This window comes from Siphateles boraxobius, unplaced genomic scaffold, assembly GCF_051911475.1.
Source record: "Siphateles boraxobius isolate OS27281-9 unplaced genomic scaffold, OSU_SipBor_1 7, whole genome shotgun sequence".
Taxonomy (NCBI): Eukaryota; Metazoa; Chordata; class Actinopteri; order Cypriniformes; family Leuciscidae; genus Siphateles; species Siphateles boraxobius.
In genome coordinates, this window is record NW_027509197.1 from 35,250,902 (window position 1) to 35,272,885 (window position 21,984).

The 21,984-nt window shown below is 38.7% G+C and overlaps 1 protein-coding gene across 2 annotated transcripts; it reads right to left on the minus strand.

The window, feature by feature from the left end:
- On the minus strand, positions 1 to 16,633 carry igfbp5b (insulin-like growth factor binding protein 5b). Of its 2 annotated transcripts, none has more exons than XM_077215681.1 (4): positions 15,553 to 16,633; positions 6,622 to 6,746; positions 6,409 to 6,528; positions 1 to 4,338 (listed from the first exon to the last, which is right to left on the minus strand). In XM_077215681.1, the coding sequence occupies exons 1-4, from the start codon at positions 15,878 to 15,880 to the stop codon at positions 4,204 to 4,206; spliced, it is 708 nt and encodes a 235-aa protein (XP_077071796.1). In that variant the 5' UTR covers positions 15,881 to 16,633; the 3' UTR covers positions 1 to 4,203. The 2 variants fall into 2 exon arrangements, with proteins under 2 accessions (XP_077071796.1, XP_077071795.1); XM_077215680.1 differs by having other exon boundaries at positions 6,622 to 6,830; positions 15,553 to 16,525.
- Between the last annotated feature and the right edge of the window lie 5,351 nt (positions 16,634 to 21,984).

A 21,984-nucleotide genomic window follows, 5' to 3' on the forward strand; every position in this document is an offset into this window, starting at 1 on the left:
TCATGTACAAATAAATTTATTGCACAAGCTTAAATGAATACATAACTTTATTTAAATAAATGCTTTGTCATGACAAAAAAAAAAAAAAAAGACAAAGGTTAAAAGAGTACATAAATTACAAGTTGAATAAATATTACACAGTGATATTCACTTTCTTAATAATTTGAGTTTTTTTTTTTTTCATTTTATTGGTTTTTAATAAGAGTTCCAAATGCTGAACATTTTTAGAGTCCTCCAGCCACCAATGGGTCTTTTTCACATGCCAGTTTATGCCACATTTAGGTGGTCAATCAAGTCTGTTCTCGTTCCCCCCAAAAAAGAAGAAAAAATCAATTAAGAAAAAAACTGTTATGCATTCAGAGAAAGAAAACCTGTCGTTTCTACTGTAGTGTCAGTTATGAACACTGCTGTCTACCCAAGTAGGAGATTCGGAATCTGATGAAAGCAGATAAGCACAAAAGCAACATGCTGCGTCCTGGCAATCGATAGTCTTTTATCTCTAATTACAAATCAGAACGGATCAAAATCACATTAATGACATTTCTTTCCCATTCTCACAATGACACCCAGATGGATTCTACGACCTGGGGAAACAAGGTAAAACTTAATTTCAGCCACAGTGCATCGTCTCATAACATTCAGGGTTTTCAGATAAACACTTTTTTTTTTACTCGTGACCAAAGCCGTTGCATGCCTGCTTATCAGATTCCGAGACTGTCTATCTAAAAATTCTACTATGAAGTGTGAAGCACTGCAAAAAATTGTATTTTTGTCTGTTTTTTCAATAAAAATATCTAGACGTTTATAAAACAAGATCAATTGACTTGAGAAGCAACACTTTGTAATACAATAATCCTTATTCTCATTGAATATGTCTTGAATTATCACCTTCATAACGTTCTTTCTTCCATGGAACACAAAGAAGATATTTGCAGCTGCGTTATGAACAAGTGAAAGGTGAATACCGCAGTCAAGCAAGATTTTCAAGGCAAGATTTTAAATAATTTTTTTGCACAAAGCTCTCGTACAACTTTCTATGACTTGTATGGTGCTTCGTTTGTTAATTTTGAAGCTTGACAAACTATAGAGGTGAGCAGCTCGGACATTATGCTAAACTTCTCCTTTGTTGTTCCACAAAAAAAGTAAGTCAAACTGGTTTGAAACATAAGAGTACACACATTTTTGATGTTGATTTTTTGGCCATACTGGTTTGTTTTTCTTTCCCTAAAAGTTGTTTGATTTATGAATGCAATTCAAGATATGATTTTGCTTCTCAAGTAAATTCAACTACTTTTAAAGTCGTTCAGATGATTTTACCTGGAAAACAAGACACAAATACTGATTAAGAGAACGATTTTTGCAGTATGTGTTGTGTGTTGTGAAGGGAGGCCCAGCACAAGATCACCACTTAAGGCTCTCACCCACTCTCCTCCCCTGATATCACTGAGACGCAAAGTCTATTAAGAGTAGATGGAGAATAGACTGTGATTGGTAGAGTTGTATTACTGGTAAACCCACTGAATTATGATGCGGGTCTCAGGCTTGGGCTTGCGAAGCCCCTGTCAAAGGTACTCCGGCAGGGTATCTGTCCGACGCCTGCTCCTGCTCCTATACCTGAACTGAGATTCACTTTGAGACGGCACTAAACGTGTGGCAAGGTAAGGAATTAAGTGCATGCTGCGTTCTTTAAATGGCGAGGGGGCTTTCGGCATGGATCAGGACCTGGATTACTCTGATTACTGATTTTGCCCTGTGGTAAAGACACCTATGAGGCGAATTGTGCAATAACAGCGGCGACTGCGCCTCCACGACTACTCGAGACACCTGCAAAAGTCTGGTTAACCCGCACGCCCTGAACTCACTCTTTCTCTCTCTCACCACCACCTCCTATTTGAGAGCCAATTGTCATTCGCAATCCTTTTTTGACATGCAACGGTTACATTCTGCGAACCCGTGGTTATTTAAAATTACAGCCAGGCCCACACGGAATCTTTGTGCATGGAATTCTATGCAACATTCTCTGGCTAATTTGATTGTGCTTTCAGCTACCAATAAGAGCGTAGTTCTCTCAACTCAAAATTCAGATGGGCGGATTCCGTCTGGGCCTGGTTATGATGGGTATTTATATGATTGAGATCTGGATAGATTAGTGACTATTTTTACAGCCCCCTCCCAGCAGTGATACTATGATCATTCGGGCCCTGAAATAAGATCCGGATGGACCCATTGTGGCAGAGAATGGCTTCACTTACTCTTCAAGAGCTGACCGGTGAGTTTCCCTGTTTGATGTATAGCTTGATTGAAAATACTCTCGTCAGCAATTACACACATTTGCAGTCTCTGTCAAATCAATCGTCAGCTTATTCGTAAGAGAAATAACAGTAAATGAGCTAGCGCTAGCTGGACTACGATCTCCCTATCTTAGCCTCGGTGCAGGGAGCGATTTCTGATAGCTGCTTGACAAACAATGTAGTTTAACGGATTTCCTATCTGATCTGATGCAATATTTGAACGCAATTGAGGTCCTTCGTCAATATGAAAAGGTTGTTTCGTTCCCCTTGGCTATTGTGTAACGTCCACGTCACCATTCAAATGTATTTGCATGTAGGAAGGCACTGAGACTCGCACACAGAAACTCACACTGAACGTCGCTGTAGTGAAACACACCTTCTGTTTCCACCATGCCTTGTGGTTAGATGAAATACAGAAATACAAATTAAATGTGTCATCATGCTAACCAAAAGAGCTATTACCGATTTGTGAACAGTCAAAGTGGGCGGATCTTAAAAAGTGGTCCGACCTGCATTCAAATGAGCAAGTTGTCACTGTGACAGGTCACATGGAAATATGCAAATTGATAATGCTAAAACTCCTTTGCTGAGCACCAGATCGTTGTGGTTGTTTGTTAAGGACAACAATACAAAAAAGAAAACATTCAATAATCTAGAGTTAAAGGTAATATACCAAGGTTACACCTATTTTCAGTGAAACCACATGGTCGAGGAACATGGCTCATAAGTGGACTTTCATTACCTCCATGAAGTCAAAGGAAACAGCACATAACAAAAGTTATTCCGCAAATAAAAAATAAAATCAAACATTACAGACAGAAAGAAACTACCGCTCTGCACGGTGAACGTCCATCAAAGTTCAAACGCAAATGCTGGGAGCGTTTAAGGGTTACAGCATCTGTCTCGATTTTAACTCAGCCCAGATGCCACAATATCTGATACGAAACTATTCCAGAGTGGCCCTGTCTCTTCTAGGCGTGGACACCGATTGATTTCTGTGTGGACTTTATTTCTCGTTCGGGATTGCTCTGCTCACCCGTGTAAAACTGTGTGGCATCGTCTGTTTACATAGGCACGGTTGGCATGTAAGGTAAGCTACAAAGTCTGGAGCTGCTGAAACAGATTTGTCTAATGGGATCCTGGTTTTCTCTATGTTCTGGGAGGGATATGCCACAAAGACAAAAAAAAAACATTCCTTTTTCGAAAGCTATCGCCGTATTTCATTGCTCACGCGGGTGTGCACGCAAACACACACTCGTACACACACACACGCATACACTGAACTTGGTGAAGTTACACATTTCCAAGCAGGTTCCCCAATGAATAAGTGCTCTGACATGACCAAAAAAGCCAGATAGAGATGACTGTATCAGCAGATCTCTAACATGTGTTTTCCTTTTTCTTTTGGAAAACAAATGTGTTTTTTTTTTCAAATAGTAAGAGTTCCTGCTATCTCATTTGATACCTTGACAACAAAAGATGTAAAAGACCAAGATAGCCCTGTTAATATTCAACATGCCATATATTCTTTTTTTTTTTTGGTAGTTTTTTGTTTTATGTTAACTTTAAACAAAACAGTATGGTGCTCAAACCCCAGCTTCTATAAAAATATATAATTGTATGTATATATTTTTAACAATTTTGTTGTTGTTGTGGTTGCCGGGACTCAGCTTTAGCAGGGGGCTCCTCTGATTGGCTGAGTCCAGCGAGATAGAGATGAGCGCTCAGTCAAAAAGATTCCTGTGGATTATCTCACTTTAACATTTTCTTTTTAGTCTGATTGTTCATATTTGTAATAGCTGTTGTGTTTCTTTGTCGTTTTGCATCAAAATCTCAAAGTGACTGGCGGGTAGATGGTGGGACAGGACAAGGAGGGTGGGCCCTAGGTCTGGTGATCAGGGTGGGTTGATTCTCACTCGTTGTTGTTACTGTTCTCCAAATCCTTGCACTGGATGTTACCGCCGCTGTAGTCAGTGCCGGGCAGCTGCACGCCATATTTGTCCACGCACCAGCAGATGCCTCTTTTCCGGCCACGGGAGGGCTTGCACTGCAGGGTGGACAAGGGACAAAGGGTCATATAACTGCAAGCAGTCCAACTCAATGAGAATGCCTCAGCTATGCATTCACAAAATATTTGTGGTGTGATGTAATTAGAAAAAGACGGTCAATTCAAGTGTACAATTCCAGTGTACATGACTGTGTTGACTATAATGGGAGTGATTTAGTTTTGAAACTACATATTTTTAAACGCAACTAGTTGACTAATTTTCTTAAGTAGACTTTAAAGAAAAAAAAGCATTACAACAACAGCTGTAAAGATGTATGAACATGGGGGTAGTAGTAATGGTATTTTTATTTAGTTATTGATTAAATAAAGTATTTAAAGGGATAGTTCACCCAAAAAGGAAAATTCTGTCATCAATTACGCTCTCTCATGTCGGTCCAAAACCTGTAAGCCTTTCGTTCATCTTCGGAACACAAATGAAGATCTTTCTGATGAAATCTGAGAGCTTTCTGTCCCTCCATTGACAGCTACGCATCTACCACTTTGACACTTCAAAAAGTTCATAAAGAGATCGTAAATCTAATCCATATGAATTGAGCGGTTTATTCCAAATTTTCTGAAAAGACTTGATCGCTTTATATATATGATGAACAGATTGAATTTAGGCTTTTAATCACATATAAACATTGATCAGCTAAAATAAACAGAAGCTCGCTTGACGCGCAAAAACAAAACTCATTGGTTCTTGCAGAAGCTCAAACGTCCTGCGTAACATGAGAATTAACCTCATTGTTTCTCACAGGTCAAACGTCAAACATGCTTGAGCTTCCATTTACCACAACCGATGTGTGAGTTGATGAATGTTTATATGCGAATATAAAAATCTAAATTAAATCTGTTCAACATAAAAAGCAATCGTGTCTCTTCAAAAAAATTCGACTAAACCGCTCATTTTTTCCCCCAAAGATTTGGTTTGGAACGATGGGTGAGTAATTAATGATAGAATTTTCATTTGTGGGTGAATTATCCCTTAAAGGGGATTTAAGGGAATTAAGAAAAACAAAGAACAGTGAAAGAGCTTAAATTCAGTTTGAACTTTTTGCAAATATTATATATATATATATATATATATATATTATTTTAAATATGCATACATTCACTCTTAATAATATGCCCGGAAATGGCTCCGTTTTTGTTTTCGTCATATTCAAGTATGATTTACATGAATCATGTAAATGATAGCCTATACCTTTGAATAAAAAGGTTGACATTTGACAAAAAGTTTGAGTAGATTGCATCACTAATTACATTCTACCTCACAATCAATTTCACTTCAATTGATGTTTAACTTCTGTAAACTGTAACGCCCATCTTCTTTGATTTGATTGGCCATCCTAATAATTTTGAAATTGCCGAAGACTAAGACCACTGAGGTAGACCAACCTAAAAATGTAATTTTTAAATCTTTTTGTCACCTTCACAACAAGCAGAGGCTGTGCATAATGTAGCACAGCCGAGCAAAAATAAACAAGTGCACCTCACGAATAGACTAATTGATTAGACGACTGGTGTGATATGGTGTATTTTAGGTTGCAAAGCAACATTGCAAATCACTGCATTATTAAAGAGTTCAACTGATGGCTGGTCACATGTATGTTTATTTTACAAATCTATTAAATAATCTGATCATTTGGTTTGGGTTCATGTAGCCCAACAATAAATAGAATCACATGGTATACAAGAGACAATATATATATATATATATATATATATATATATATATATATATATATATATATATATATATATATATTTTTTTTTTTTTTTAGTGGTAGGGATTTTTCAGTGACTGTAAGCAAATTACATCAATACACCAGTTGGTGGTGACAGTGACTATCTGTGAGAGTCATTTACATTATTGACTGATCCGATTTGTTCAAAATAGATATATTCAGGAAAGGTTGCTGAGAGACGCGCAGTGGTTCTGCAGTGAGTTTGTTTCTAACTATTTCCGTTGACGGCATTAAAATCGACTGACTTTAATGATAAAAAAAATCGATCATATTAAATTGAAATATCCATTTTATACAATAAAAGAAACAACAGTCTTACCTGCTTGCGCTTGAAGAAGCCCTTCCTGTCACAGTTAGGCAGGTAGAGGGAAAGAGCCATGACGCGTGAGGTGTCTTTCATACTTTGAATGATTCCATCCAGCTTCCTTCTGCAGGGACCCTGCGTCAGACCAACACATTGTGAGTTACATCATCACCTCAGTGTTTACGGCTAGCTATCATTTTACTGCAGCTGCTGCGTCACACAACTTACAAATTCAGGCTCATGCTTGTCAATGGGAAGGGGGGAGTAATCCAACGTCCCCAGTATGCGAAGCTTCTCCTGTTGTTTCTTCTTGTCCTTGCGCACGGCAGCATGCTTCTTGCTGTTGATTACATCTGGAATTTTAAGGGGAATTTTAGGACTCTGGTCTTCAGTCGTGTCTGGCTTCACTGTATCATCATGCTCTATTGATTCACGATCTAAGACAAAGAGAATCAAACAATACGCATTAACTAGGCTTTTACTGCAAGAAAATGTGAGTGCAAGAGCAAAACTCACAGCCATGATGCTAAAGTGGTTTCCAGGGCGTTGCTATTGTTTTTAGTATATTATTCTCTGTTATATTCTTGTCTCTGAAATTTTCAGGTCCTTTGATGTAAACCTATGGGATTTTTTCACTCGCTTTATCATCCGTCCAGCTAAAAAATGCATTAGCAAACCTTAATAAGCCGCACAATTTGGTCTCATTTAAATTATAGTACCAACCTTGTTTGATTGGCTATCTCGGTCATTTTGACAGTGACGAGCACTGTAAGGCCACTGAGACATGCCAGCATAAAAATATTGCTTTTAAAGCTTTGGTTATACTTTATTTTAAGGTGATGTAGTTACATTGTACTTACTCAAATAATAACTGATTCATATTAATTAACTACATGTACTTACACTAGAGATATGGTTAGGGTTTTGTTTAGGGTTAGTTGTTGTAATTGTGCATAATTTACTGTCATTACTATAATAAGTACATGTAGTAACTACGTCACCTTACAATAAATTGTTACCGAAACTTTTTGTCATCCTGTGGTTCGACACCTGGTCGACTATTGTGATATTTTGTATTATAGGTTTTTTACAGTTGCAAAGCAACATTGCTACAAATTTGATTTATAAAAACAAGACAAATGTCAGAAAAATCTCCCCCCTCAAAAGGCTTTTTTCTTACACATCCTGGTTGCTAATGAGTGTCTAGATTGTAAACAGTAAAGCAACTGTTTTTCCACCAAATGTTTCCTATGCATTGTTTAGAGAGGGAGGGGGCAGGATCCACAGCTGATGACCATCCCCCCCAACCTATCACACCCTATACAACTTGAAACAAAATCCTCAAAATTCTAATGCTATATGATGGGATTTTTCTAAAATGCACTTAGGTGTACTGCCTAAACATTGAATGTGCTTCTGTTTTTACAGCTGAAAATTTTCTTTGACTACATTGTAGCGCATGTGCATGAGTGAGAACAGAAACGGCTTTTCAAAGGGCCCTTAACAGCTCAGAGAAGTACTTGAAAAACTTTGAAGTCACAATAACCATAACACCATGACAACCACAACCTTCTTCTTCAAGAATCTAAGGCTGTGTATGTAGTAACTTTCAACATGTGTCCAGGGAAAATGTGGAGATTTTGCAGAACAAGTAATTCAAGCACATATTTGATAGTAAAACTCCACAGGATACATGCCTCTACTTCTAAATTGTCTTCCCACTAAAGTCAAATACTTTGGATGCAGAGCGAAGCCAAACATAGTACATCCAGAGAAGATTAACAGATCATTAACACTAAGCATACAATATCAGGAGATAAAATTACATTGACATTTAGTCATCCAAACCAGTAAAATCATCTAATAAATTAATATTTATCATATTTGCAATACCAAATAGCATTTTTAATAAAATATTATTATAGGAATCGTATTTGTTTATGGTTGTGGTTTAATTGTATAATTTAGTGAATATTATATTGTTTCCTTTCAGACTAAACCTGATGCCTGCATGCGATGCAAATTTATGTAGCAATTCTAAATTCTGATAAATGCCCTCCTGTTTTTTCTATATGAACACAAGGTGTTTTATTCAAATTGCTAATTGCAAATTTGTAGAGTATTTAATTTAGTAAATACTTCAGCAAAGGATCGTATTGGGCACAACACTAAGCGATTATTAAAACAGATTGAAATTATAGTATTTTTGTTGATATTGCATCTGATTGTGGCTTCATTCGAGAATCATTCCGAATGGAAATGGACATACGGATTCAGGCCTGAACATCTAGGCTGTTGGGGTACCAAGTATTTTTTTTTTTGCGCATACAGCCAAGAGGGCATTATCAGACAGCTGAGGCAGCCAGCAGAAATGACTGAGATAACTGCCCTCGCAGTGCCTCTGAGCTCCAGTGCTTCACATTACTGCGGACTGGGGCAGGGTGTTCTGGAGCAGGCCGGTGGTGAAAGAGTCTGTCTGACCTGGAGACGCATGGGGCGGGTGCCTGGTCATTACAGGAATTGGTTTCCTGGCTTCTGAAGTTACAATCAGAGCATGGTGCTGTCTCTTTGAAATCAATCCTGCAACCCATGACTTGGCAGACTGAAATTTCTGTACAGATTTCCCCGCAGGTTTGGGCTCCTGAAGCCACCGAATTTGAGATCCCCTCATGGAAATGTCATAGGGAAGTTTGCCTAGAGGGAGATTTACATGGCTTAGAAATGTAGACTTAAAAGGGAGGGTGCAGGATGACTGGGTTGGCAAAAACAATTCCTTACGGTTGTTTTTGTGATTTTACTCCTTGCGCACGGTCCAAAAGCATCGCGTTTATGAAATCAGAAATGACTAGAGTTTGTAAGCCACTAAATTCGTCTTTTCAGCAGGCTTTTCGGAGTGAGGACCAAAATCACCTTTTCCATGCTCGTGGTCCCCAGCTTGTAAAGGTTTAGCGGGTCTGTGTTTAACATCTGACACACAGCCAAGATCCTGGAGCCAGGCCAAACCAGACGTATCTCGTGTAGCCTGTCTATTCAAATGAGCTTTGGAAAGAATGCTCAAGAGGTATTGGTGTCTCTCCTCTTGGTCTTGCAAAACTTTTCATTAAGATAAAGGGACCCGAGCCTGGCCAAAAGAGATGCATCTGATAGGGCTCTGTTTAATAATTTACATTTGCGCTAGGCAATTATACTTCATGAATATCCACAGTTTCTTACAGCTTGGGGGCTAATGATGAAAGCAGATTCCAGTTGGAGTTGTGTTTTCACCTAGTCTGATTTCTTTTTCAGAATGTGCAGCCAAACAAGCTGAGAAATGTAAATACAAGGTGCTTCTGAAATCCTAGGGGCCTCAAACCATGTCCTTTAGTCTCTTATTAGCATGCACGGTTAGAATTAGGTCTTGCTATTGTTAAATATTCAGTCGTTCTTGAAGCAGGCCATTCTGCTGGGCTTGTCTTTGTCTTGCATTCATTGTCACAGACCAACCATGGCATCCCTGGCAAGACTCCACTGCTAAATATTTAAAGCCTGGACCGTGTCCACAACATGCTTGGGCCGCTAGGGGTGGGCGATATAGCCTCAAAATTCTATCACGATATTTCAAGAATATTTGCGATAATGATATTTATGATGATATAGACATTATTTTTGTTGTTGTTGAAAATTTTCTTATGTTTATCTCGCCTAAATGTTTGCTCACTCATTGCGTTTTTACAATGTGGTAATTTTGTTGTTAAGAGTTTACACAACACAAGGAAGCTTGATTTCAATCTTGGAATTAAATGTTAAATGTGTGCAGGTCTAACACCAGTATTCAGAAATACTACAGAAACATAATAAAGTAATCAAGTGTAAAATAACACAGTCTTTTAGTTCTGTTTCCTGATTAAATTAAATACATAGGCTAATAATTCTCATTCATTACAATTAAAGCTATCTTTTGTTGTTTTGACGACAACATTAATGACAGACGCATAGCCTATGGCTGCTGTCACTTTTACAGCTAGTGCACGGATCCATTGCTGTTTTCATTATACTGTCTGTCACACTGTCACATGCGTTTTATACACAACCGACTGTGTTTATGAGTATACTTATCAAGACCGGAAGTTTTACACAATTTTGCGTTCCCCCCCCCCCCATTAAAGCGATATAATCCGCGAAAAATAACTTTAGTTTCTCGCGAGCTGTACTCTATGTATGCACGCAGTGCAACTCTCTCAGAGAGTGCGCGAGTAGCTTACTGGATAGTTTAAAACCGCTTGAATGTTTAAACTGATTAGAATTAAGAAGACTTGAAAATTATAAACTTTAGTTACGATGCACTGATGGCTAGATTGTGCAAGAGACCATTCAGTCATGTCCCGACTCGTAAACTCGCGCGAGAGAAGACGCGCGTCAGCAGCCCCGCTGAACACTCAAGCTGTTTGTGAAATTGCTAAATCGTCATCGGAGGCTGGCAGGCTGCCCTCGCGCTCAGACAGGTGTTGTTGTTGTGTGTGCTAGGGAACGTAAATGCGCCATACGTCATCGCGTCGCTATATCATTGATATCGCGATATGACACTTTTTTTATCATGTAAAAATGTATACCGGTATTATCGTGGACGGTATGATATGGCACACCCCTATGGGCCGCTGTAGCAGAGAGGCATGCTAGATTACCAGAAAGAATACCAAGAAATGCAACTGTGCACTAATACGAGTTAAAGTCAGGGTAAGTGCAAAGTAACATTAAAAGCTACACTTTGGGATAAAAGTTTCCATGTTGCAATATGCTATCAGTTACAACCAAGAAAGTCATCATATAATTTACTATTTAAACAAGTCCCCTGTAATTCAGGACAATGCAAAGTGATGACACCTGTCGATGCCTTTAAGGCTGAAAGCACATGTGCGCACCTCTTCATCGCCTGACCATGTCTCATGTCATCAACACTCCGAAACATGAACTCAAGAGGTGCTCTTCAGGACATCAGTGGATCACTCGAAGTCGCTGATTTCAATTAGCTCAGACAATGGCAAGAGAGCGATACTGTCTATAAGCTCAAGGCATTTTTCCGTCAAGAGTATCTAGGTACAATCTTTCCTCTTCTAAACTATATTTTATTTATTACTTTGTTTATTCTTAAGATTCTATATAATCATTTAAAGGGGATATGCAATTGTTCATGTGCAGCTTAAAGTGGAAAAACACCTTCGAATTTTCTACAGGTAAACTGGGCCTTAAAAAAAGTTTTTTAACTGACACTGAAAAGCCAAAAATGATAAAATGCCCTTGAGAAGGGTTCATTGTAGGATATATTGAAGGTTTTAGACTGTAGGAAGTATGACTGGGTGTTATGATGGTAGAACTGTGTCAGCCAGAGATTTTGCTATACCATTTAAACTGTGGTAGATATATTTGCATGACTATCAGTGGACAGGACTGCTTTACATTGTTTACACATGAGAGCGACAAAGAAACAAGCAGTAATGTGAAAATGCGCCGCAAGACGTGTTCCAAACAAGTCAAGAAAGTATGATAAAATAAATGCTTTTTACATACATTTACTTTAACTCTCGAGCGCCTTGGCTTCATTTGCGGCTCAGAATTTAGCGTCATAACTACTCGTTGTATACGTTTAGTAAGTAATAGTACACATTTTGAGTGTTATATGATGTGAAATTACTATAGTACACATTATAGTACACAGCAGTTAGAGTGTTAGCATGATATAAATTAACATAATATCAATCTTGGGTAATTTCACTCACTTATAGTACAGTAGTAAATATATGCACACCACAAGTTTGTGTTACTCATAGAATGAGCTTTATCAAATAATTTTCCAATAAATCGGCTATTCTGAGCAAGCAAAATTTTGGGTCCAAGCTCCAAATCACATTCCCCATGATCCTCAACAACCAAATGTAACAACTGTAACAGAACTACAGCAAAGTAACGATTGTCTTGTGCTGCATCTGATCTATCCTCTCAAGAATCCTGCAGGGCACAAAATTTGAGGCAGCACTTTGGAACCACATCTGAACCTGTGCTGCAGGCAAGAAATTAGGCACCTTTTGTTCTCCTTCCCTAAAGAAACATGACACTATGGCTCCCCCTTCACCACCCCGAAGCACATGACAGGAGGTTTCAACAGGTCGGCGTCTTCTGCTAAACCACATGGTTACAGCCCTGCTGTCTGCTTACATTCTGTATGTTTAATTATCTAAATGTGAGCTGTAAACCCATAGATTAAATAGATTGTTTTTGTGCGTTCACTGTTTTGGTCAGCCTAACATGTGTTCTTATTTAAGCAGGGCCCAGCGTGAGGATGTCGCAGCCTGGGAATCACGTTTCTGACAGAGGCGAGACTACTGTGCAAGCTGATTTTCTTCACAGCTGTTACTCACTAGCTTTCCAGGTGCCAATGACAAATACACGCTGGGCAGATTGCTTTTAAACTTTACTGGAAGAAGTCATTCAAGCATGCTAAATAGGTTCCCCGCTTGCATACCTCTGCAAAGGATGACAGGGCACTTGATATACGAGCGCTGTAGATTTATGGTAAAAAAAAAAAAAAAAAGGTTACAAGTAACCAATGTGCAGATTATACAAAGTTTCAAAAGCTAGGGATCACTTTCAAAAAGTGCAAGAGATCTATTCAGAGTTCTATTCAAGCAAGCCATATATCTGTCAATGTCAGCAATGTCAGTCTGATGTTGCAAGCAAGTATAAGTTTCTGTGAGTTTGGCCTGTGGGATAATATAAAAATTTGATGACAGACAAGCAATAGAAGAACAACTGCGTTCCATTCCCTTGTAATCGTTGTTTAGTTATGGCTACGTCTCTGGTGGGTAAATAAAACGCATAAATCAGAGATACAGAAGTAACCGAATACAACAGCCAACTTCTTTTGGCCCGATTCTTTACGTTTGTTTATTTGCGCACTCTTAGATTCAGACCGTGGTGTGCAATCGTTGCTAACACAGACTTAACGGGCAAGTAGCCTGTAGTCATATCTGTTGGCAACTGCATCCAAGATCCACATGGCATGTCCAAACAGAAAGTCTCCCATGTGATCATTGACACATTTGCAGCATTTGCCAATCCATCAATGGCGACGGCATAACCTTTTGTACTTGGCTCAAAACATTCAATCTTTAAATCGTGAGTGCTAGCATTCAAGGCCATGAAGGTATGAGACTATTAACATGTTATGTTCCTTGAGTGAGAAATTATTACATTTTAAACTTTTATTTCAATTTTATGTTTGCATAACTGTGAAACTGAGGGGGAATAAAAATGGATCAGGAAGACATGAGCCAAAAAGCTCTGAATCCTAATGCGGGCAAGGACGCTTGACCTAGCCCCCCCCCCCCCCCTCTCTGTCTGTCCTGCCCAGCTAGTAAAACCAGGCTGAAACCGAATACCACGGAAGGCTAGAAGCGTTCCTCTAAATTCATCCCCATGCTTGACGAACAGCTCTTGATAGATAGGCTCCACAGACATTTTGCTGAATCACAAGGGCTCGACTGTGTGCCCACTGCAATCACAGAAGGGGTAAACCAGCAACTGCACTCATCAGAGGACTTCAGATAGAGACAAATGGGTTTCTGATGTGCACCTGTGTGTGAGTGGGTTGTATTTGTGTACAAACACCCACGGCTGAATTAAACCTCATCTGTTTTACGAAATATGTGCTGTCTTGTAGAATAAAGCAAGTTGTCTCCGTTTCATGCATTGCTGTTGTCTAAAATATATAGTTCTGAAACCACATAGCCCATTTTTGTTCATGTAGCTCAACTGGTAGAGTTTTGCACTAACAACACCAAGGTTGGGGGTTCAATTCCAGGGAAAAGCATGATTCGAATGCACTGAATAAAACTATTTGCCAAATACATAAATATAAATAAATATGTATGCTGTGCATGGTTATTCTTCATAAACATGCGATTTTTACAGATAGGCGGGCTTGTAGACACACTACAGCTACCCTGCTTCCCATGGATTTAATCTTTGAGCGGTAATCCATCCCTCAACACCACCCACAGACTTTAGACCTAAATTCAGAGCAACCTAGAATCTCAATCAAGAATATTGTGTGACGTGGGTACACCGTACAATGATGAGAGGTGTGATCATAACAATGGAGGAGTCACTAATGTCAATAGAGCACCACTGCCAAATCAAACACTAACTATGCACAAAGCATGACTGTATGGAGTTATGCATCTTTCTTGAGGCTCTTTACACAGTTCTAAACAGCATACTAAATAATGCAGTTCTGGTGAGTCTGATGCTGCTTTGCGTCTGTGCCAATGAAATGCAGCATCAGAGCAGCCTTGAACTTTGTCATGATAGAATATATATTAGTTTATCTTTTATAGTTTAATGTTTTCATTCACAATCAGATTTTTCATACATTTCACCGCAAATTATTTCTGTGCACATTCATTATATACATAAGTAGCTTCAGTACAGATTTTGTTTTTACAGTGTTTCTTAAAAAAAAGTACTTTGGCAGTAATGCCATTATATGAGAATCCAACCATAGCATTTATCTGGAACTCCAAGTACGTCCAAAACAATACTGATGCTACTATGGTAGATGCCAAAAAGCATGGTATTACCATAGTACATCACCAAAATACCATGGTAGATCCATGGTACCACGGCAAAAAACATGGTTCTTTTAGTTGTATGCTAGTGTTTGTTGATATTGGCTATGAATAAAATAATCTTCACTAATAATTATAATGTGCAGCAGTCAAATGTGGAAGTACCAGAGTATAATACAATGGTAACGGAATGGTATTTACATTATACGTACAATAAGATCATGGTACATTTCCATAAAACACGGTACTACCGCGGTACTATTTTTGTAAATGCCTTTGCAGTGTCAAGATTCCATTGAAAATCGTTTGTTAATGATTGGCTTTGGATGAAACGCAAACAGGTTTCACTAATCCTAACAATATGCAGCACTGGAATATGATGGAAAACAGCAGTGAGCAGCACAGATCGGCCACAACACAGAAAAGCTCATGCAGAAACATGCGCACGCAATAGGCTAAAACTGGATCAGCGCAAGCCACAAAGTTCCGACCAGATACACGATATCAACGCAACAAAGCCTCCGTGCAACAAAGGCGCACTGTTTTCCAGTTAACTTACCAATAGGTGGGTGCGGTGGTTTGTATCCCTTCTCGTTCGTACACACTCCCCTGCCGTGCAGCAGGGCGTGAAGCGGCTTCTCCTCACCGTTGCGCGGCAGGCAGCGCAGCCCGTGCGTGCATGTACCGGTGTACACCCCGCATGCCTGCCCCTCCGCAAGAGCGCAAGTCAAGCAGCAGCCGCAGCCGGGCTCCTTCACCAGCTGACAGCCCACCGGGACCGGAGGACACATGGAGAGCGCCTTCTGATCGCACGGCTCGCACGGCACATAAGAGCCTCCGCTGATGGACAACGCCGTCAGAAATGTACCCAGCACAATAAGAGCCATAGCCTACTTCGTGTCAAAGTGAATGAGGTCCGATGGCGAAAAAAAAAAAAAAAAAAAAAAAGCAAGACCTAGATATGAGAACGCATGAACATTTGGCTCAGATTCGACTCAAATGAAAAGTCCAAAGCAAAGTGAAAGGACTGGTTGTGGTGTTTTAAAAATGTTTCAATTAAAAATCTCTTAAAAGGATGATAAAGAACAATCCGGTGGATTTACATACATATAAAATAAACGAATCACATATAGGTATTCTCCAATAGTCCAGTTTGTGCGCAATTAGTTGCGCACTGAAATTCTGGACTTTCCGATTCCAAAACACTTTCCCCTCTGGAAGTTTTCTGAGCAGACTGATCAACTTCACAGCAGTGCTTGCCTTTTTAAAAACAGCCAAACCCAAACCCCTAACTATGAATAAGCCAAACAGCGGTGAAGGGAGGCGCACTTGCCAGATCGTGGCGCAGCGCCAGCGCCTTCCCCCCCCCCCCCCCCTCGGCAATAGGATCAGTCTTTTACGCAGTGATGCCAAGAGCGCAGAGCAAAACACAAATCCATGCAAAATCGAAGATAGGCTCCTCTGAGATCGTCCGTGCAATTTGTGGCTGGTATAGCGTCAGATTCGTGCGCGAAGCTCAGCGGCTTTCCAACAGATTCAAGACAAAACGCGACAAAAGGCAACATGGATGTGACATGATAAAGAATACACACAAAAGAGCACGATTAGAAGCGCTCTGCTGCAGGCACCACCCGTATATTAGTGAGCGCAGAGAACATGTACGAGTAGGGGAGAACGGGGAGTATTTTGTTTCAACGTCTGTCACTGTATTCTTTTGCTGTATGTGTCTCAAATTTTTTTTATATTATTCCCATGTTTGGCTTCTACAAATTCAAGTCGTTTTGAAATCTATTACTTATCCTCAAACTGTTCAAATTAGTGTGAAGTACAAAGTGTGTAGTGCAACCTTCCGGTAGCACTAATAGCAAACTAATGTACGTATAAATAACGACTATGTCATTTTTCAATCTCCACCACACCTCATTTGAAGCATTTTAATTCAAAACAGTGAACAAATAGGACATATTTTCGTTCCAAACATATAATACATAGATAAAAGGGCTAACAAGTGTCAGTCACACAGGGAATCTTATAGAGTAGCCTAGTTTTGAAGGTGTCACAACTATCCAAAGGTAGAGAGTTTGTTTGAATGCTATATCAAATTTGACAAGAGAAGCTGCTGATTCAGATAATATGTCATGTAATCTTCATCAACTTGATCACAAATCGAATTAAAAGCCAGATGTAAAAGTATAACTTCCAACTCTTCTCATTAGTGTGTCAATCATCAATAGTTATTTCATCCATGTAACTTGTTTCTAAATGGTTAAACTAACGGGGTTACTGTTCACCTTGGTCTCCCCTAGAAACTTATAAGCAACATTCACATGTGCAGGAATAGCTACTGACTGCAACCATGAAGACAAATCACTGCAGTGCACAATTAAAACCAGCTGAGGTGTGTGGTAAATACTGTGGTAAATGCTTAGAGTCTCTTTTCTTTCATGCAGAGAGGCTTTCGTTGAGTTGCCAAGTCTCGTTTGAGCTTTAATTGCAGTGGTCTTGGTGGTAGTTGAAGAATAGGCAATCTACTACACCCACCTGTTCCAAACTTTGAACGACTGAAACCACACTTTGAAAAAAAGATGAGATTGAACAGACACGATTGTTCAATCATGCCGTTCGCTCGGTGTCCAAGTGGCTCTCTGCTGTTTACATGTCCCTGGTTTGCCTTATAGAGTGCTCCAAAATGGCATTTGCACATGTCCCATATGTAAAGTTCATCACTGCGGCAAAATGATTTGCTCTGTTTTGCTTAACAATTGCTTTGTCAGATGTGTGATACTAAGTTTAAAGGATATTTTATTTCTTTTGATTGTTCTGTGTTTTTCATACATGCATGCTGTCTCTAGTTTTGCCCAGCTGTACAAGGCTGAATGTCGGTGTGGGCCTTGCTGTTGGATTTACTTCACCTCTGAGATTTTGACCACTAGAAGGAGCTGTTAGCAATGGTAAGAGGCTCACCGTGGAATGAACGCTGGCCCGCAGACACTGATGTTTCATTACCAGAGATTTACACAGTGCTGCTGTACACATCTCACACTCAGGAGTCGAAGAGACAAACATCAGCCGTCAAGAATGCACGTGCTGATTTGATACTTGAAGTTTAGTGCTCTGTAGTCTCTGTATGCATGTTTAGAAAACACTATCTGTATATAGGCTATATGTTGTTTTGATAATCATATTTCAAGTAAGTCTGAATTGTTTGACTGATGTCATCTTTACACTAATGGGTCCACAGTGCACGTCTTCCTGGCATTGGTTGCTCATGGTGTCCGCAAAGATGTTTTGCTGTTCATTGAATTATGCCTGTTTTCATTTTAGTTCCTGTATGATCTACCATTCTGGACTTGAACCGGGACTGTTTTCCAGTCGTATAAGATATCAAATTGCCCCGGTTCACTCACAGTGTATTTATCCCTGCCTGGATATAAAACAAACTTAATGGATGCAGAGTGCACAAGTTACTGGAAACAAGCTGGAACAGTTATACGCTCGCTAATGAGGAGATAAACTGTTGCAAATTACTGGTGTGAACACTACTAACCGCCACAGTATCACGTGGATGTGGTTTATTGATCATATTGAGTCATTTATATTAAACAACTCTTTTTTTCTTGTGCTTATCATGTTTTAATATATTGGATAAAATATTATCTAAAACAATGAGTTATATTTTTATTTGAAAAGTTATAAAAAATATTACGTTTTATTTTATACAAATATTGTGCATATCATGTTTTAATATAATGGATAAAATATTATAAAAAAAATAGGTATTTTTTAACAATATATTAAAATTATTATTTCATGAATTGTAAATCTATTTTTATATTGTCTAAAGATAATATTTATACAATGTTATGAAATTTAATACCATAACAAATATTGTTGTTTTTCTTTGATCACAATGACAGTTAAGTGAATGATATCACTGTATTTCACATAAATTATTTTATTTTATTTTGGTCTGAGCATATGAACTTTTAACAACACTGACAATTTATTTGGAAAAAAATCATTAAGAATGATTTTTTTAATTCAAGTGTTTTTTTCTCAAATCAATATACTTAAAATAATATGTTCATACCATCTCAGAAATATTGTCATAATAGAGCTCGGGCATAGATCTCATGGAACGGTGCATTGTGGGTAACAGCGGCCATTTTAGAGGTAACGCAAAGGCCGGTTTGGAATAAGGTAATAGCGTAAGCCCGCGTGTCCACCAAAGGAAAACGCCTAGCTGTGGGAAGCGCTGGCAGCGCTGCGTTTTTCAGTTGAGACGATTCGTTGCCATGATACAGAATATCCGCAGCACAGTTTACTTGTAACTGATTTCGCAGATAATTTATTTCATACTAAAAATTTATTTTTCATCCATTTTGTTCGGTTAGCTCTGCTGGTTGACATCGTTGTACAGAAAGAACAAGTCGTTGTGACTGTTGGTCGATGTGTTAGTCCCGCCCCTCCTCCACTGTGATTGGACGGCTGGGTAAAAAGTGACAGTGATGAGCGCTGCGTTTTACCCAAAGTTGAAAATTTTTCAACTCTCGGCGACCAGTAAAAAATGCCGAACGCTCAGCGCTTGAGCGTTAAATACAAGCTCAACGCCTCGTTACGCTCATGGCGATCTAAAAACGCGGCAGTCCCATTGAAAACAATTGGAATTATATGCCAGACGCGTGAAAACGCCAGTTGCGTCTCTGGTGGACACACGGCCTAACCGGCCGATCTCCGGATAAATAAAGGAGTTTATTGATTTAAAAACGATGAGTGAACAGAAGTGTGTCCATGGAAACGCTCTGTTTTTCATGGCAACGGTGTGTTATACTTAGCAGTGGTCTGTTATCAAGGAATAACAGACCCCCATTCAACATTAGTATTAAGCCATGTAATAATAACAATTAAACTACAGCGCTCCAGCAATAGAATAATATGTAAGCTATTAGTAATAATAAAGCATTTTAACATTTAAGCTACAGAGCTACAGCTTCAGCGACAGAATGCCATTTAAGGTCCACTACAGAGGAGACTATATAGCCTACTGTAAAAAATTGCTGTAAATTTACGGCAAATTTTCAACAGTATAATCCTGTTATGTTCAAAAGCAGTACATTGCCGTTTTTTTTTTTTTTTGGTGAGATGACGTAGACAACGTATAACGGCATTGTAGCGTATTTAGGAAACAAAACGATACCTAACAGTATTTTTGTTAGCCTGAGGAAGACTGCAGTGCGAGAACGCATGTATTTTTTTATCCGTCTTCATACTGACAATAGGTGAGTTCCCTTTTGCTTTGCTCGTTGTAATAGAAAAATACAATACATCTGCAATTGTAACTAACTCGTATTGTGGATATTGGAACTGTAAGTTTTTTATACGCTCGTTTCAGTGATAAAAGCACCAACTGCGTCATTGTGAGAAGTTGGATTCCTGACACCACACGGATCATTCACGATTACAGGGTGAGTTTCATTCAACATAGTTTAGTTATTCTGCAAAGTTTCTGCAAATCCTTCAAAACACTGTTGCATTTAAATAACATCGATGTCTCTGTAGCGCGCAAAATGACCGGTGCTGTTACCATGCACGCAACTTGCTTTTTATAATTCGCGAAACCTCCCAACGTCCCAAAAATAAAAATAATTTCGGGGTCATTGTGCTTTCAAATGTGGGTAAACTTGTTGTAATCTGTATATCTCTTTTCTGAGGGTGATTTTTTTTTTTTTTGTACTAGTAGCAGCTAGTGTATTGTTAGGCCTACTTTATTTTTGCATCGATCCAAGTTGTTTGATTTTTGTTGATTTTTTGAAGAATATCAGTAATCAAACAGTTGACAGCACCCATTGACTTCCATAGTAGGACAAAACTACTATGGAAGTCAAGGGGTGCAGTCAAATGTTTGTTTACCAACATTCTTTTAGATATCTTCTTTTGTGTTCAACAGAAGAAAGAAACTCATACAGGTTTGGAACAACTTGAGTGTGAATAAATGATGACAAAATGTTCATTTTTGGGTGAACTATCCCTTTAATTTATAAAGTATTAATTATACATATACAACAAATAATTGTTGTTTGTTTGTTTGTTGATGTTGTCTATTGAGTTGTTCTCATTTCCACATCATTGTAACTGTCCTAGGCACCTGCCACTGCTGCTGATGTGGAAAGGATGCTCACACTTCCTGCAGCTCCTCAGCTCATACTCCTTGGTATGTAAAGTAGAATTTTTTTTCTTTCTTTTTATGATTAATCTACATTAACCAGCTGAATGTTTTTTTTCAAAATGTCATAGCGTAGTAAATAAATAATGAATTCTTAGTTTTTTCTGTCCCTCCCTTTAAAGTACATGTAACCAACATTTTGAAGATCCAAAAAGATCATACATGCATTGTCAAACTAATTCATATGAATCAAGCATTTTAAAGTCCATTCTAAAGTCCACACATAAAGCCTTTTATTCACATATAAACACTGATCAATACATAGAGCACTTAAAAAAAATGTAAACACGAGAGCTGTATGAGAACCAATACTTTCACGTGTCAGGCAAGGATGTCTGAGTTTCTGTTTAACATGGACTTATGTGGACTTTCAATGGATGGACAACAATTAATAAACGACATTAAAAATATCTTTGTATAAAGATACATTTAAGTTTTATGGGGTTGGAACAACATGAGTGTGAGTAATTGATGACAGGATTTTCTTTTTTGGTTGAACTAACCCATTAGCAATGTTGAGAACATAATTTCACAATACACGATATATACAGATTTTGACTTAAATGTCTGCCCAGACCAGTCCATGATCAACACGTTGACACTTATTTCTTATGTTAAAAGAACAGGACTCTGTGGATGATTTCAATTTCCCTTGCTTTTATTTGCAATATAAAAGATTAATGTTTTTTATGTCAATGGTGAACTGAGTTCCCTTTCGAAGGGAACTCAACAATACGTCAACGACGCTATGGGGAACGCCTCAGGCGT

What these genes read in the sequence shown, in the direction of transcription:
- igfbp5b (XM_077215680.1), bottom strand. Translation starts at nt 15,880, where the DNA reads ATGGCTCTTATTGTGCTGGGTACATTTCTGACGGCGTTGTCCATCAGC. An exon ending in ACCACCGCACCCACCTATTG is followed by an intron (nt 6,831 to 15,552) that starts GTAAGTTAACTG and finishes TCTTTGTCTTAG; the next exon opens with ATCGTGAATCAATAGAGCAT. An exon ending in GCTTCTTCAAGCGCAAGCAG is followed by an intron (nt 4,339 to 6,408) that starts GTAAGACTGTTG and finishes TCCACCCTGCAG; the next exon opens with TGCAAGCCCTCCCGTGGCCG.